This window comes from Carlito syrichta, unplaced genomic scaffold, assembly GCF_000164805.1.
Source record: "Carlito syrichta isolate Samal-C Ts95f unplaced genomic scaffold, Tarsius_syrichta-2.0.1 Scaffold303563, whole genome shotgun sequence".
Taxonomy (NCBI): domain Eukaryota; kingdom Metazoa; phylum Chordata; class Mammalia; order Primates; family Tarsiidae; genus Carlito; species Carlito syrichta.
Genome location: NW_007247659.1, coordinates 388,474 through 404,772, shown reverse-complemented (window position 1 = coordinate 404,772; position 16,299 = coordinate 388,474). Strand labels below are relative to the sequence as shown.

The 16,299-nt window shown below is 37.0% G+C and overlaps 1 protein-coding gene across 1 annotated transcript in view; it reads right to left on the bottom strand.

Annotated features, from left to right (window-relative positions):
• Window positions 1-16,299, bottom strand: part of MGAM (maltase-glucoamylase) — a 210,499-nt gene that overhangs the window by 66,524 nt on the left and 127,676 nt on the right. Inside the window, exons 2-3 of the mRNA XM_008058647.2 lie at window positions 14,153-14,281; window positions 10,828-11,003 (exon numbers count right to left, since the gene is read on the bottom strand). Coding sequence (XP_008056838.1) covers window positions 10,828-11,003; window positions 14,153-14,279 — 303 coding nt within the window. The 5' untranslated portion in view covers window positions 14,280-14,281. The remainder of the gene's footprint in view (window positions 1-10,827; window positions 11,004-14,152; window positions 14,282-16,299) is intronic.

Sequence of the window (16,299 nt, the reverse complement as noted above, 5' to 3'; positions counted from 1 at the left end):
AACCAAAAAAAAAAAAAAAAAAAAAAAAAAAATCAGAAAATAAACCAAAACAACTAAATGACCCATGTCTATGACAGCTTATAATTTAAAAATATATTAGTGGTCCTGACAATATAATACAACAAGAAAATAAAGAACATTTATAAGACTGAAAAGGATGAAGTAAAAAAAAAAAATAATTGTTTCCAGACGTAATAATGTTTAGGTAGCAATCCAAAAAATGTAGAAAAAAATAGAATAAATAAGTCAATTAAGATTATGTTAGATTCTTTATTATCTTCTTAAATCTGTAACTTTTTCCCTCTTTCTTTTAGGCCTTTTATCTTTCTGAAATTATTTTTTGATATGTGATACAATATAGGAATATATGTGATGTTAAAACATAAACCAATAATGTTGATAGGCTTGACTCTGTTAAAATGTAAAATTCTGTTCCTCAAAATAACATAAAATAGGTGAGCAAAGCCTCACAACAGTAGATACTTCCAACATATATGGTAAAAATAAGAGCTAGAATTCAGAATAACATGAATGAACAAACAAGAGACTTATACAGATCAAAGAGATAAAAATAAACATCTCAATATAAAATTAAGCATGAGAGAAAATAAATAAATAAAAGGTGTTCCCCTCATTAGTATTCAGAAAAATTCACACTGCAACCACAGGATACTATTTTATAAACTGAAACCACCGGATATTATTTTATAATCTCAAAATGACAAAATTCAAAAAGGCTATCAATTCCAAAGTTATGGAGAATGCAGACAATATCAGTGAGATGGTAAATAAGTACAGCCACTCTGAAGATCAATTTGAAAGTATCCAGTAAACTTGCAGATATACATATCCAAAAATCACACATATGCAAGTAAAAATACATACAAGAACATTCAGAAGAGCAGTGTTATAGCTACAAGGTATTTAAGAAAAAAGAACTTTATCTTAACTGGAGAAAGGATGTTATTTTATAGTGAGCATAAATGAACTAGAGATACATATCAACATAGACAAATCTCACAACGTTAAGTGAATAAAATGGCAAAAAAATGCATTTTGTTTATAGCGGATATATACCTATTATTTACAATTATCTATGTAAATAGTAAGGACACAAAGAAATGCATGATAAATACCATCTTCAGAAGAGTGGTTATTCCTAAAGGGGATGGAACAAAAGGTGATACAGCAGGGTTTTACAGGGGACTTCATTTCTACTGATAATATATTATTTTGTAACCTATGTAGTGGTTATGTATTCTCATACACCTTAAATATTTATTAATCATTACTTCAAAATTAGTGCTATGTAGAAAGAGAAATCAAAATTAAGATGAGAATAACAAGGAACTACCTATTTTATCAATCCTCCCTTTTTTTTTCTTCATCTCAAATGTATCATTATTTTCCAAGCTTCCATATATTGGATTATCAAGAAGACTATAATAATCATGCTTAATAATACAAAAAGATAGACAAAAAACACGCATTTTTTTTTTTGCCAAAGTCCTTTCCTACATAATAGCCCAGAGAATTGCTAAAAAATGTAAAACTTTACTATTTGTGTCAAACACAGTTTACTCTCAAACCATAGTCCCTGTCAGAATCACCTGGAAAATTTAGAAAATGTATAAAAGTTCAGGCTGTCAAGCTAGGACTTGGACTTTTATTAGTTTTCCAGGTGATTCTGATACAGAACAATGTTTGCGAACCACTGCTCTAGAACAACGGTTATTAAACTTGGCTGCACATTTGGCAAATACTACAAAAATAACCATAACTGGGCTCCACTCCTCACGAACTAAATCAGAATTTCTGAGCGTGGAGCCTGGGGATTAGGCATTGTTAAAGGCATTCCACATGATTCTCCTGTGCAGCCAAGGCTCAGAAACACTGCTCTAGAAAATCAGCACCATGAGATCTGCAATTCACAGTCATCTAAGAATGGCAGGGAAGAGAAGTAAACAGGAAGCAGTAAAATGAAATGGAGACCACTGAATAATAATCCATTACTTGTAGTGTTACAGGAAAAAAAAAAAAAAGGAGCCCCCAGGCACTATTGTGCTGAGTAGTGTAATGAATAGAGAGGAGAAATGAAAGAAATCGAAAGGGTTCTGTCACAGGCCTTCTCTCCCAACACATTTTCTGTAGTATGCATGTTCGGCTTTAGTTTAAAAAATGCTTTCTCAAATACTGTCATATAAAAAAGAGAAATGGCGACCCTATATTCCCAAAAGGATATTTCAAAGGTGAAATCTGTTATCAATCAGAAACTTTCTCCTAAGTAATTTTATATATCTTTCCACAATGTGAGTTGAAAATAATTTACTAAGATTACAGTTGCCCGTGACTTGAAATACACAAATCAATATCTCATTAGGAAGCAATAGATTGAAGATAAAAAAAATCAGGACTTCAGCAACTGCAGCATTTGCAAAAGATAGAGGGCAAAGTTGCAAGGTCAGATGTAAATAGGCTAAAAGAAAGTAATCTCAGGACTAGTGAGAGTGAGCATGAATGAGTCAGTAGCATTAATCAGCTCCTGCCAAAGGACAGAATAAGATGGGCTCATTTCATTTCTCATTATACTTCAGTCACTTGCCACCCCCCCAGTCCCAATGCTGACTTCTTTAACCATGTGTTGCCTCATCCTTCTCTGTTCTGCATTATCCAGGAGGTCACCATTGTCTTTGTACTTAAAAGTAGCTTTTTATGCTACTCTGAAAAAGAAAAATAAGCATTCTTCTGCAACCATTTAAAAAGACTGTGAGTTCTCTGATACACTTCCAATCAAGAGGTGGGGTCTGTTGCCGTTTCGTTGAATCCATGCTGGCCTGTGACTGATCTGATCAACAGAGTGCAACAAAAATGATGCTGTGCTGGTTTGGGCCTAATCTTTAAGAAAGTTGGCAACTTTCATCTCCATATTTTGCAGCACTGAGTCACCATGTCAGGAGTTCAATTATTCTGCTAAAGAAACTACTAAAAGGGACTCTGTGACTATAATGGAGGGGAAGAGAGGTAAAGTCAACTGTACATCTCTTTGTCAAGGTGTCTGGCACGTGAGGAAAGCCATCTTAAAGCCCTCCAGACCAGAGCAGCCACCAACTGAGTACCACCAAGTAATCCCAGTCAACACTATGTGGAACAAAAGAACCACTAAGACTGAAAACCTGCCTTTGCTTATGAACTATGAAATAATGAGATATAATAAAATTGTTGTTTTAAGCCACTAAGGTTGAGTAGTTTGTTATTTAAGAACAGATAAATGGAGAGTCAGTGCTCTAAGAAAACAAACAGGGGATTTAGGTCGATTTTAGTCAGACTGGTGCTATGGTTTGGATGTGCCCTCTCCTTCCTACCGCCCCAAATTCAGATGTTGCTAATGTGATAGTATTAATAGGTGAAACCTTTAAAGGTGATTAGGCCATGAGGATTCCTCTTTCACGAATGGAATTAGGTACCCTTTTTTTAAAGGGACTTGATGGAGAGAGTTGGCTCTCACTTGCCCTTCTGTCTTCAGCCTTGTAAGGGTGCAGCAGGAAGGTCTTTACCTTGATCATGCCAGGACCTTGATCATGGATATCCCAGCCTTCAACACTCTAAGAAATAAAATGTCTCCTCCTTGTAAATTACCCAGTCCCAGGTATTCTAATATAGCAGCACAAAATGCACTGAGATAGCTCGTGTTGTAGTCCAAGCACAGGAGTGTGGAGTAGATACAAAGCAGCAGGGCTCACAGCCACCCTATTCTTGACACAATAGCTTTCACTGACCTGAAGGGAATTCCAAAAGCATGACATACACTCATTCAAATAAACTAAATTCCAAATATAAATACATTTTAAAGTATTTAATTTCTCCATTTCTTCTGTCTTTTCTTGTTATAGATAACAAAGACTTTTTTTTAAATGCCAATGAACCTGATTTTGTGAACAAAATGGTGGAAACAAATTCTTCATACAGAAAAACTGAGTAGAAAAGTATCCCATTTTCTAATAGAAGCACGAATCTTAGAAGCTGAAAACACTTGATGATAAAGGAATTCCAAATTACCTGTTAGTCATCAAAATGTTCCCTAGCAATTTTTATGTGCAGCAAATTAGAACAAATGCATCAATAAAATTAACTCAAATCAATAAGATATCTTGATTATAGACTATTTTATAGTAAATGTATCTTGAGTCAGGTTTTGAAAGTTAGTTGACCAATTCCTTCCATCCTGAGGTCTGACAGCAAAGATATTTAAACAAAAGTTCTGCCTCTGTCATTCACATGATTGAGAATTTCTAGACCTCAAAATCAGACTATAGAAAATTTTCAGAGAATTTTTGTCAGGACTTTAGAGATCACTATTCTAAAATCCTTTTAACGACATAGTTTAGTGCAGTGTTCAGTAGTCATGTGTTTTGTTTTTTTCTGTTTTTGTTTGAGTTGGAGTCTCACTCTGTGACCCAGACTGGAGTGCAGCGGCATGCTCCCGGCCACCGCAGCCTCTACCTGCTGGGTTGGGGCAATCCTTCCACCTCAGCCTTCCAAGTAGCTGGAACTACAGGCGGTGCTACCATACCTGGCTAATTTTTTATTTATTGTAGAAATGAGGTCTCGCCAAGTTACCCAGGCTAGTCTCAAGCCCGCGGGCTCAGGCAATCCACTCGCCTTGGCTTCCCAAAGTGTTGGATTACAGGCTGAGCCACCAAGCCCGATTGTCATTTGTTTAATGAAGAAATGTTTCTGCTCATATACTGTCTCATTTCACTGATAAGGATTTGACAGTATATCAGGAAATATGACTTTAGGGATCTAATCAAAGAATTTTTCAGAAACAAAGCCAGGTCTAAGTAGCCCAATAGTAGCCTGGCTTCCCTACCATGCTCTCCTCCAATGGCTATACCACCAATTCAAAGCATGACATATAAACCTAAGTCTATATCTGGGTCTTTACAGCCCACTGCACTTTCTGGCACCATATACTGACTCTTAACTGATGTTGTGTAAACAAAGAATAAAATAAGGCTTATGACTTACAATGATCTTAGCAAAATGCAGTATCCTTGCAGACATATCATAAAACTTGGTTTCTTAAACACATTATTAAGAAACTGAATTAGGCAAAAAAAAAAAAACCATAATCCAAATAAATAAGAGATAATTCCTGTGTGTTTGCTATAAAAGATGACAAGGTTTCTGAATAAGAGATATGGTAACATCTAACATATTACCATAAAGGTTATCATTAACATTGTTATCCTTGGAAAACACTTAATTGTAAACCGCTCTCAGCCTTAACGATTCTGTAGTAGTTAGGGCATGCAGGTTTATAAATCTGTTCTTCTATGTTACACAACATATTCTAATCTTGAAATATCAAGGTTTTTAAAATTATTATCTATTATCTCTTTTCTAAGCTAGATATCTAGAATCTGAAAAAATATTTTTGCTTCCTATCATCAATATGGTCTTTCAACTCTGAGTTATGGAATTGGGGATAAAAGTCTTCATTAAGGAAATGGGCTCTTGTAGAATGCATAGGTTTAGAATAAGTGGAGGAAACTGTCCCTAAAATCTGCATGGTAATACATTCTTTTTATTTTATTTTCTTCTCTCTCTCTTTTTTTTTTTGGTTTTTATAAACCCTTGTGTCAAGGGCTGACTTTCAATAGATCACAGCGAGGGAGCTGCTCTGCTATGTATGAAACCCTGACCAAGGTAATATATTCTAGATTAAGCTACAGAGGCACAAGGAAGGTTGAATAGGATCTTAAATGACAGAAGAAAGTGTTTCAAGTGTTCAAGTTTCAAGAAAGTGTTTCAACCACTATAGGTCCTGAAGCGGAGTGGAAATATAACAAAAGTAGGAAGTAAAAAAAAAACAAAAACAAAAACAGTTGTAATCACTCTTGGAAGGGAATGGATGGGAGAAAAGGAATTCAGAAGAGATGCTAGGTGGCTACTGGAGCAATCCAAGTATACAGTAATGGTCTAGTGATGGCAGTGAGAATGGAAATAAAATGCCTATTCTTGAGAATATTGTAAAGGAAAATATTTTTAAATACATGAAATACTAGCCAAAGGGACTGAAGGGAGAAACTAAGCAAAAGTTCTGCATATTCTGCCCCAGGAACTAGAAGCAAAATAGAAATACTAACTGAAATGCCATAGCTGAGAAGGAAAAGCTGACTTGGTGAGGAGATAATGAGTTCAGCTGATGTGGTAGGAAGGCATCCAGTGAAGGTGTCCTTAACCAATTGCAAACCCAGAGCTAAAGACAGAGAATAGATTTAGATGACTGAGTGATCTTTTCTGCTAAGATTCATAAAGAAGATTCCTGGAGTTCCTCTCTCTGAAAAAGACTCTCCCAGGGGTACTAAGGGTAGTTTACTTTCTCCTGACCTAGACACAAGATTCTCTCTCATAACTGAGAGCAAGAAACAATGGTACCTACAAGTAAGACTCATCTTCAGATAAATTTGTACTGTTGGTTCTTTTATATGTAATCCTAGGGGAAAGAATATAGGAATGATAAAATGGTACAGCAATGACCTCAACACTAGAGCATTTTGCCCAGCCTGTCTGTTGTGTTCATAATTTCTTCCCACCCTCCTCCTCCAGCTACATACCTTTATATATATATATATATATATATATATATATATATATAATGATATGATATATTGATAAATATATCAATTATCCATAGCCTCAGCCTCTCAACAACAGTCTGGATTAGCATATGGCACTCAAGATCCACACAACATGCAACAAAATTTCTAAGATACATGTTCTATGAGAAAATAGTTCACTGAAAGTGCCACTGTTTCTCTCTGGCTGAGCAAAAGAGGAGAATGCTGATCATTGAATGCCAAGGTCATGGAGTAATTCAACTGGGCATATTAGAAAATGCCAAAGGTCGTTTATTCAACTGAAATCTTGATACCATAGTATTTATTGATAGGTCTTGTAATAAAACACCAAAGAAACATTACTGTGGAAGTAATGATATCTGAAGTTCACCAATATCCAATAACGAGTTGGGGTATTGCAGGAGAGTGACATACTTAGGATGTGATAACCTTCTAGGTGAGCTTCTGAGTGACTAGCCAGCTAAGTATAGCTCCATTAAGTTATTGAGTAACAAGCACACTATGACAGGGCAAATAATTGGGTGTACATCAACTTTCTGCAAACCTGTTGCACCCAACATCCTGGGTAGGTACAACATATCAAGACCACAACTTCCTCTTCCTATTGACAAAGCAGCATATTAACAGTCATGTACTATCAAGTGCCAACTTACAACCTCAAACACAGTCTTCTCTCTGGAACTCACTCTACATCTTGGCCATTTGGGATCATTCAATATGTCATATAAGTGCCTCACAATTTTCCCATCTGTAACTTTGTTTACATTCTTACTTTTATCTTGAATTCACTCTCCTTCCCTTTCATCTCTATTTGTAAAAATGCTATTTATATTCAATTAGGCTGTACTTTCTCCCTGTTAATAATTTCTTCTATTTTGTGATAGCCAGAGTATTTCCTTTGCATCTTGTATATTTTTGTTTTAAAGTCTGTTTATTTATTTACTTAGCTTATCTCCCCTACTGGACTCTACAACAAAAAAATAATCAATTTAACTGAAACTATCACCCAAATGCTAAATTTTGCGATATTTGGCCCCATTCTAAAAGTTTTTGTTTTTGTTTTTAGTTGGAGTCTCACTCTGTTGCCCAGACTGGAGTGCAGTGGCCACTCCCAGCCACCGCAGCCTCGACCTGCTGGGCTCCGGCGATCCTTCCACCTCAGCCTTCCAAATGGCCGAAATTACAGGCATGCGCTACATGCCTGGCTGATTTTTTTATTTATTGTAGAGATGAGGTCCCACTGCCCAGGCGGGTCTCGAACCCGTGGGCTCAGGCAATCCACTCACCTCAGCCTCCCAAAGGTGCGGGATTACAGGTTGAGCTACCGAGTCTGGCTCTAAAAGTTGTTTTAAAAAATTTCTCCCTTCTATATTCTTTTACCTTTATTTCTAAGTCTTTTATTCTTTCCTTTGTTTTTTCTCCTATTACATGACTTCCTTCAGCCTCAAACAGATGTTTGGATGTTCCTAGCTGCTGTGTAACATATCAAAACCAAGTCCTCTGACTTCCAAAGTATTCCAAAATCACAATCAGCCAACTCTCTTCAGCCTCCTTCCTCCTACTCCAAGCAGGTAAAACTCTTCACTAACCCCAAAAGAAGTCATGTTAATTTCAGTCAGGGTAAGATATCAGATAAAGAAGACTGAATAATTCAGTAGTCTTGGTAATGTAAGCTGGTCTGATTCTCGGATTCCTTTACTCCTTAGCAGATCTTAGCAGGCTTGCTGCCCAGACTGCTGCCCCTCTGTACTACAATGGCTGATGAGGGTAATGCTTCGTCATGTCCTGGAGATCTTCTGGTGCTTTATCACACCCTGGGGATTTCCTGATTCTTGACTATCTACCAGATTGGGCCTCTCTCTTGCCATTATTAACACAGTCTCTGGACTTCCTGACTAGTTTTGAGTCATCCCTCTTTTCTAATCTTCAGCTCCTAGGCATTTCCTCTATTCAAAGCTACATATCTGACTCTGGCTCCCTTCTCTGCTTCATCTTCCAGCTTCCCCACACCCCCGGTTTATCACATCCTATAGATGGTCTCTCATCTGTCTTTTTTTAATACCTTAGTTCTTTCTGATTCAGCATCTATGTCACTTCAATCAATACCAAAGACCCAAGTTGTTACAATTCACACTTTCCACACTTCCCATTTCTGTGACTTTCTCCATGCTGTGTGTTAAATAGTGTCCCCAGAAAAATATGTTGAATTTCTAATTCCTGGTGCCTCAAAATATGACCTTATTTGGAAATAGGGTTATTATGAATGAAATCAGTTAAGATAAGGTCATACTGGAGTAGAGTGGGTTTGCAATCCAATATGACTGGTGTCCTTATAAAATGGGGACATTTGGATGCAAACACAAAGATCACCAGGTGAAGAGGGAGGCAGAAATTGGAATGATTAACCTACAAGTCAAAGAACACCAAGGATTTCTGGCTGTTGCCAGAAGTCAGGCCAGGGACTTGAAACATTCTTCCTCAGACCTTTCAAAAGCAACTAGCCCTGTCAACATGAGGATTTTGGACTTCAAGCTTCCAGAACTCTAAGAGAATAAATTTCTATTTTTTAATGGCATTCAGTTGTAATATTTTATTATTACAGCACTAGGAAACCAGCACACCACCACATAACCCTTCCATCCAGGTTTGTTTTCACATTCCCTTTTACCTGCTCCTTGGGGCCCAAATAAATTTCATATCTCAGCACCAAGATAGTTTCTTCCCTGGCTCACAGTTGTCTCTCCCATTTCTGAACTTCTAATTGTACTTATAATCAATCAGGAGCTATTAGTGGTTAAAGTGGTTAATCAAGTTTGTTATAATTACTCACACAAGATCTGCACATACAATTCCCCTTCCATGCCACTTCCTTCATGACCTCATCTACTCCTATTCCCCTCTTCTCTTACATTATTCTGGTCACACTGGACTCTGGGTCATTCCAGCAACACACCCCAAGCACATGCCTACCTACATGACTTACCCAACAATAAGCTGCTTTTAAAAAGGGGGTAAATTAAATTAGTTTTCAAAATTTGGACTGCAAAACACCAAACATCTGGATATTTGAAGGCATCACACTTTCCAGCTAAGACGATATTCTTCATTTATTTTTCTGTCTTTTCCCATTAACCTCTGCCTGAGATAACCAAGATGTAAATTCTGATGTCTCTTTCTTCTGTCTTCATGATTACCTCCATCTCATCCCATTCCCCTAAGAAGATAATTCACTAGGGCAAACTTATCATCTAATAAGGAAGAAAAAACATCTTTTGGTATATAGGATCTTTGACAAATCAAAACAGCAACTCTCTAGAACATCACAAATTACTGCAGCCCACTGAGAGTAGAATAGTTGCAGAGATTAACATGGTGGTGCCACGTGTCCAAGCACTATATGCAGCAAGCTTCTGCTCTGTAGCTGATGCAAACCTGCCATTTCATGTTAGTGGACTTCACTCAAAGGCTCCATTCTGCTTTCATTTGGATACCATTTTCATTCTCAGAGTAAAAGTGACTGATATGGTGTGTGCAATGCACTTTATGATCATTAATAATCAGCTGGACTTTACCCAATGACTAAGAAACACTGGCCTAAAGCAACTGCCCAGATGACTGTGCTGTCTTTAATTTGGTATTATGCCTGCCCTATCTTTTAACTGATATTAGTTACCATCTTCCTTCTAACACATAGCTCTTGAAATCTGTCCCTATTTTAAATAATGGTTGGTGAATGTATATGAATTATTACTTTAGATTCTGGACAACCTTTGGGAATTCTGAATGGAGAAAGACAGACAGAAGACAAAACAGAGGAGTGACAGAGTTAGAGAGGACTAGTAATCATGTAACCAGATAAAAGACAAACACATTTTTAGTCAGGAAGCCCAAATCTTGCATGGGACACACTTATATTTTAAAAAATATGAAATTCAGGTTTAACTGTGCAACCTGTAATTTTATTTGCTGAATCTGGCAACCCAAAGGAATTTTCCAGCTCTTTCTCTCCTGAAGTGGCACTGTCATACAGGCATGGAGATAAGATAAATTTGCCCAAAGCATAGTGGTTGCAACACAGACAACTCTCTGAGAGCTACTACCAGAAAATAAAAACAAACCATCAAACAAAAAACTATCCAATCACATAAACTCTTTAATGGAAAAAAAGATCCATAACTCAAACCTTTGTTGGTGACTGGTCAGGGATGCAATTTATTCGTTCTGCTTCATTTACCGCTGGGCATGCAGCAGGATCAGAGGTGGTACTTGCTGTTCCAGGAGCTACGGTACCAGTTGTCGTGGGATCTGTGGTACCAGTTGTTCCAGAATCTGGGGTACCAGTGGTCCCAGGATCCAGGTCTATACCAAAAACAAACACAAGGTGACCATCAGAAAGATTTAATGTCAGAGAGATTTAATATGTCATTCACTGGTTCTCAACACCTCCAATTATATTAATTCCACTACTGATTGGGCTTGACTCTGACGGCCTCAAAATGTAGGCACTCACTTGATAAAACCTCGCTTTGATCTTGCTGACTGTATTTACCTCCATGCATACCTATCATTGCCTTCTACCCTCATGTTCCACCCCTACAAGATAGCATATACAAGAGCAAGAACCACACCATTAGATTAGAAGCTCATGAAGGTAGGAACCAAACTTTCTTTAATCTAAAGGTCAGAAAATGATAGCTTTTAGGCCAAATTAGGTCAAAGCCTGTCTTTTAAAATACAGTATTTCTGGAACAAAGCCATACTCATTTGTTTTCAGCTGCTTTGGTGCTAGAATGGCGGAATTAAGTAGCTATGACAGAGAACATACAGCTCACAAAATCGAAAATATTTACTATATGATCCTTTACAATAAAGTCAGCAGACGTCTACTCTGGTCCCTCACTTCCACCCCCTGCACCTGGAGCACACAGGACATGTGCAGTACAAATGCCATCCTAATAACAGTAAATTTAACTTTGCTTAGTCAATAGCCAAATCCCTAGACAAAGAACACTTTTGAGTGATGGCATCCTTTTGTAAATATAAAGTCCCATATGACAAAAAACGTAAAGAAAGCCCATGTAGCTAGACACTGGCAGCTAGGACCTACCCAAGGGTTAGAAAACTTTGGCTTCAGATTTTAAAATCAGTAAAATAGAAAGGACACTTTTATTACATTCTAAAAGAAGTGACCTTTCTTTAAGGTACACTACAATAAAAATAATGACATTAAGACAAAACAATTAGGTTTGTTTGGGGTTTTTTTGAGTTGGAGTCTCACTCCATCGCCCAGACTGGATTGCAGTGGCATGCTCACAGCCACCCCAGTGTCGAACTGCTAGGCTCTGGCGATCCTTCCACTTCAGTCTTCTAAATAGCTGGAACTACAGGCACACGCTACCATGCCCAGCTAATTTTTGATTTATTGTAGAGAGGAGGACTCATCAAGTTGCCCGGGTTGGTCTTGAAACCGTGGGCTCAGGCAATCCACTCACTTTGGCCTCCCAAAGTCATGGAATTACAGGTTGAACCACTGAACCCAGCCAACAATTAGGTTTTTTACTGGTATTCTTTTTATTGGAGATTTCATTCAAAAGTGGTAGATTAAATACACTTTATCACTGTATCAGTTTTTGCATAAAGGTTTTAGTTTCATCTTCAGGATCACAGAATTTTAAGAATTGAACAAGCTTTGGGATTATTTAATCTAACTTTCCAAAAAACCCTTGTTGTGGCTGGAAATGGAGGGCAATTGGGGAGTGAAGAAGCCACACGTAGGCTGACCCTTGACTGCCTGGATCACCTAAAAAGTTGCTTCTAGATGAATCTGATTTTTAATTATGGATAACTCAGCACAATCCAGTCTCTGTTGTAGGATGAAACAGTTCAACAAACATTTAATAAAATAACTCCAGTAGATTTTTTTTTTTTAAGAACCAAACTTTGGTCTAAAATGCTTTGGTTATATGAGAGGTTTTCAAAAGGTTCATGGAAAATGTATTATGAAAAAGACTGTGTATAAATTTCAAAAATTTTAAAAATTAAATTCATACTACCTTATAACACTTATGAACAAGGTCTAGCATAAGGCATTAAGAAGGATAGGACATTAGTTTGAAAAGAGCACCTATCAGAGCAACATGAATTCTGCTAAAATTGAATCAGGAACAAACATCAAGTTTATGGTGAAGCTTGGATGGAAGAATGGCAAAATCATTAACGCAACATAGTTTATAGGAACAATATCTCAAGGAAATTAGTAGCTAGTAACTCATTTTAGAAAGAGATGAAACATCCACAACAATTTGTCAGGAAAAAATTCATCTTGTTTGTGCCGTAATTGAAGAGGACCAATGATTAACAACAGAAACAATAGCCAACACCACAGACATCTCAATTAGTCCAGCATATACAATTCTGACTGAACAACTAAAGTTGAACAAACTTTCCATTCAAGGGGTGCCAAAATCATTGCACCCAGATCAGCTGCAAATAAGAGTAAAACTTTCAGTAGAAATTTTAAATGTGATCAAGATCCTAAAGCATTTTTTCAAATAATTTTAATAGGAGATGAAACAGCTTTACCAGTAAAATCCTGAACACAAAGCACAAACAAAACAGTAGCCTGGAAGTGGTCTAGTCAAAGTAAAAGCAGACAAATCAAGAGCAAAGGTCATGGCAACAGTTTTTTGAGGGAATGCTCAAGGCTTTTTGTTTGTTGACTTTCTAAAGGGCAAAAAAATGACAACATCTAATTATTATGAGAGTGTTTTGAGAAAGATAGCCAAAGCTTTAATAGAAAAATGCCCAGGAAAGCTTCACCAAAGAGTCGTTTTCTACCAGAACAATGTTCCTGTTTATCCTTTCATCAAATAAGGGCAATTTTGTAAGAGTTTCTAAAGGAAATTATTAGGTATCCAACTTACAGTCCTGATTTGGCTTCTTCTGGATTCTTTTTGTTTGCTAAGTGCAAAGAAATCTGTAAAGGACTCTCAGTTTTACTCAGTCAATAATGTAATGATAGGCTTAAATTCCCATGACACTCAGTTATTTAGGGATGGAGTAAATGGCTGGTATTGTTGCTTATAAAAGTGTCTTGAGCTTAACGGACCTTGCATAGAGAAAAGTTCATAATTTTAATTCATTTTCTTCACAAACTTTTAAAGGTCCCTTGTACACATATTTAATTGCCTTTCTTGTGAGCTTATTGTTAACTATCATTCTTAACAGAATTAGAATTATTTAATGACATTTGGCAAATATATTTAAAGTGTTGCTAGTGAAATCCTACAGTATACTAATCAAATTGACAAAGGAAAGTGTCAGAACTTAAACTTACACTGAATACCTATTGAGCTGTTCCAAAAAACATAGAGCACATACACACATAACACCCACACACACATACACATACCCCAATGAACATGAAAGCATTAGTTCCCTACCATTGATGAGGGCTTTGCACTGATAAGAGCAATATATGGCAGGAGAGCCCCAGAACTACTTGTTACCTGTTGATTTTGTAGACTCTTTGGCTAACAGCACAATTAGAGTAACAGCAATGATAAACAACACAAGCAGAAGAACGCTGAGAATAATCTCCAAAGTAGTAAACTTTTTCAGCTTCTTTCTTGCCATTTCTATTAAAAAGGAGAAAATAATTTTAGATTTAAATTTTATTTAATATATAGTAATACTTTTTTAATGGAAAAACTCAAAGGCATATAAAGAATAGCACAACAAATCCCCACGTACCCATTAACTGAATTTTAAAAATTGTCAACTCATAGCCAATCTCATTTTTTCTTTATGTCTGCTCATTTATCTCACTACCCCTAATTATTTTGAAGCAAATCACAGATTTCATATATTTTAATCTGAAAATATTTAAGTATAGTTTTAAAGATAAGAAATTTTACAAAGGCAAGAAATTTTACAAATGACAAGAAAAATATGATCACACTTAAAATATTTTTACAACAATTTATTAGTGCCATCAAATAGCTAGTCACTGTTGAAATTTTCCTCATTCTTTGATAAACTTTTTATACTTTGTTCTACGCTCCTGAGGGTGCAAGGAAGATTTACATATTGTATATAGTTTTTTTGTTTTTTTTGGTTTTTTTGAGTTGGAGTCTCACTCTGTTGCCCAGACTGGAGTGCAGGGGCCACTCCTGGCCACCGCAGCCTCGACCTGCTGGGCTCTGGTGATCCTTCTGCCTCAGCCTTCCGAGTAGCCGGAATTACAGGCGCACGCTACCACACCCGGCTAATTTTTTGATTTTATGGTAGAGATGAGGTCTCGCCTGCCCACGCAGGTCTCGAACCCGCGGGCTCAGGCAATCCACTTACCTCAGCCTCCCAAAGGCGCGGGATTACAGGCTGAGCCACTGAGCCCGGTTAGATTTACATATTGTAATTGTTAATGTCTGTTATGTCTTTTATAATCAATAAGATTTGCTCTGTAGATTTTTCCTGCAAACTGGATTTTGTTGATTACATCTCCATACATGCTAGTATATTTCTCTACCCTTGTATTTCCTGGTAATTAATTAGATCTACAATTTTTATTAGATTCAAGTTATATATATATATATCAGCACGAATTGAGCATAGAGGATACAGTATCTTCCAGTCAGAGACTTAAAATCTAGTCAATTCATTTTGTCAATTATCATTCTGAAAATAACTAGTCAGATGACACTGAAAAATTTATGTAAGCTTTCTCATTCTGTTTCCTCATTTACAAATGAAGGAAGTTAGACTAGAAGATCTATTATAATCCAACCAGCATTTTTTTTACTTTTATTTTTATTTACCTATTTTTTAACTGATTTTAATTTTTATAGATTCAGGGGTACAGGTGCAGTTGTGATACATGGATATATTGCATGGTGGTGAAGTCTGGACCTCTACTGTACCCATCACAGAGCAGTGTACACTGTACCCAACAGGTAATATTTTATCCTTCACCCCCTTCTACTCTCACATCTTTTGGAGACTCCAGTGTCTGTTATTCCACTCTATCTGTCCATATGTACACATTGCTTTTTTTGTGGGGGGGAGGATTAGAGTCTCACTCTGTCGCCCAGACTGGAGTGCAGTGGCCGCTCCCGGCCACTGCAGCCTCAACCTGCTGGGCTCCAGCGATCCTTCCGCCTCGGCCTTCCAAGTAGCTGGAACTACAGGTGCACGCTACCATGCCCAGCTAATTTTTTGATTTATTGTAGAGATGAGGTCTCGCCAAGTTGCCCAGGCAGGTCTCAAACCCACTGGCTCAGGCAATCCACTCACCTCAGCCTCCCAAAGCCCAGACTGAGCCAGAGCCCAGCTTGTACACATTGTTAAGCTTCCACTTATAAGTGAGAACATGCAGTTTCTTTTTTTAAAATTCATTTTACTTAGGATAAAGGCCTCCAGTTCTATCAACGTTGGGGAAAAAACATGATTTCATTCTTTTATATCGTTGAGTAGTATTCCATGGTACATACCACATTCTTTAAGATGGACTCTTAGATTGATTCCATAATTCTGCTTTTGTAAATAGTGCTGCTGTAAACATAGAAGTGCAAATGTCTTTTTGATGAAACAACTTTTATTTCAGTACTCATTAGTGGGATTCCTGGATCAAAGGGTAGTTCTAATTTTAGTTGTTTGA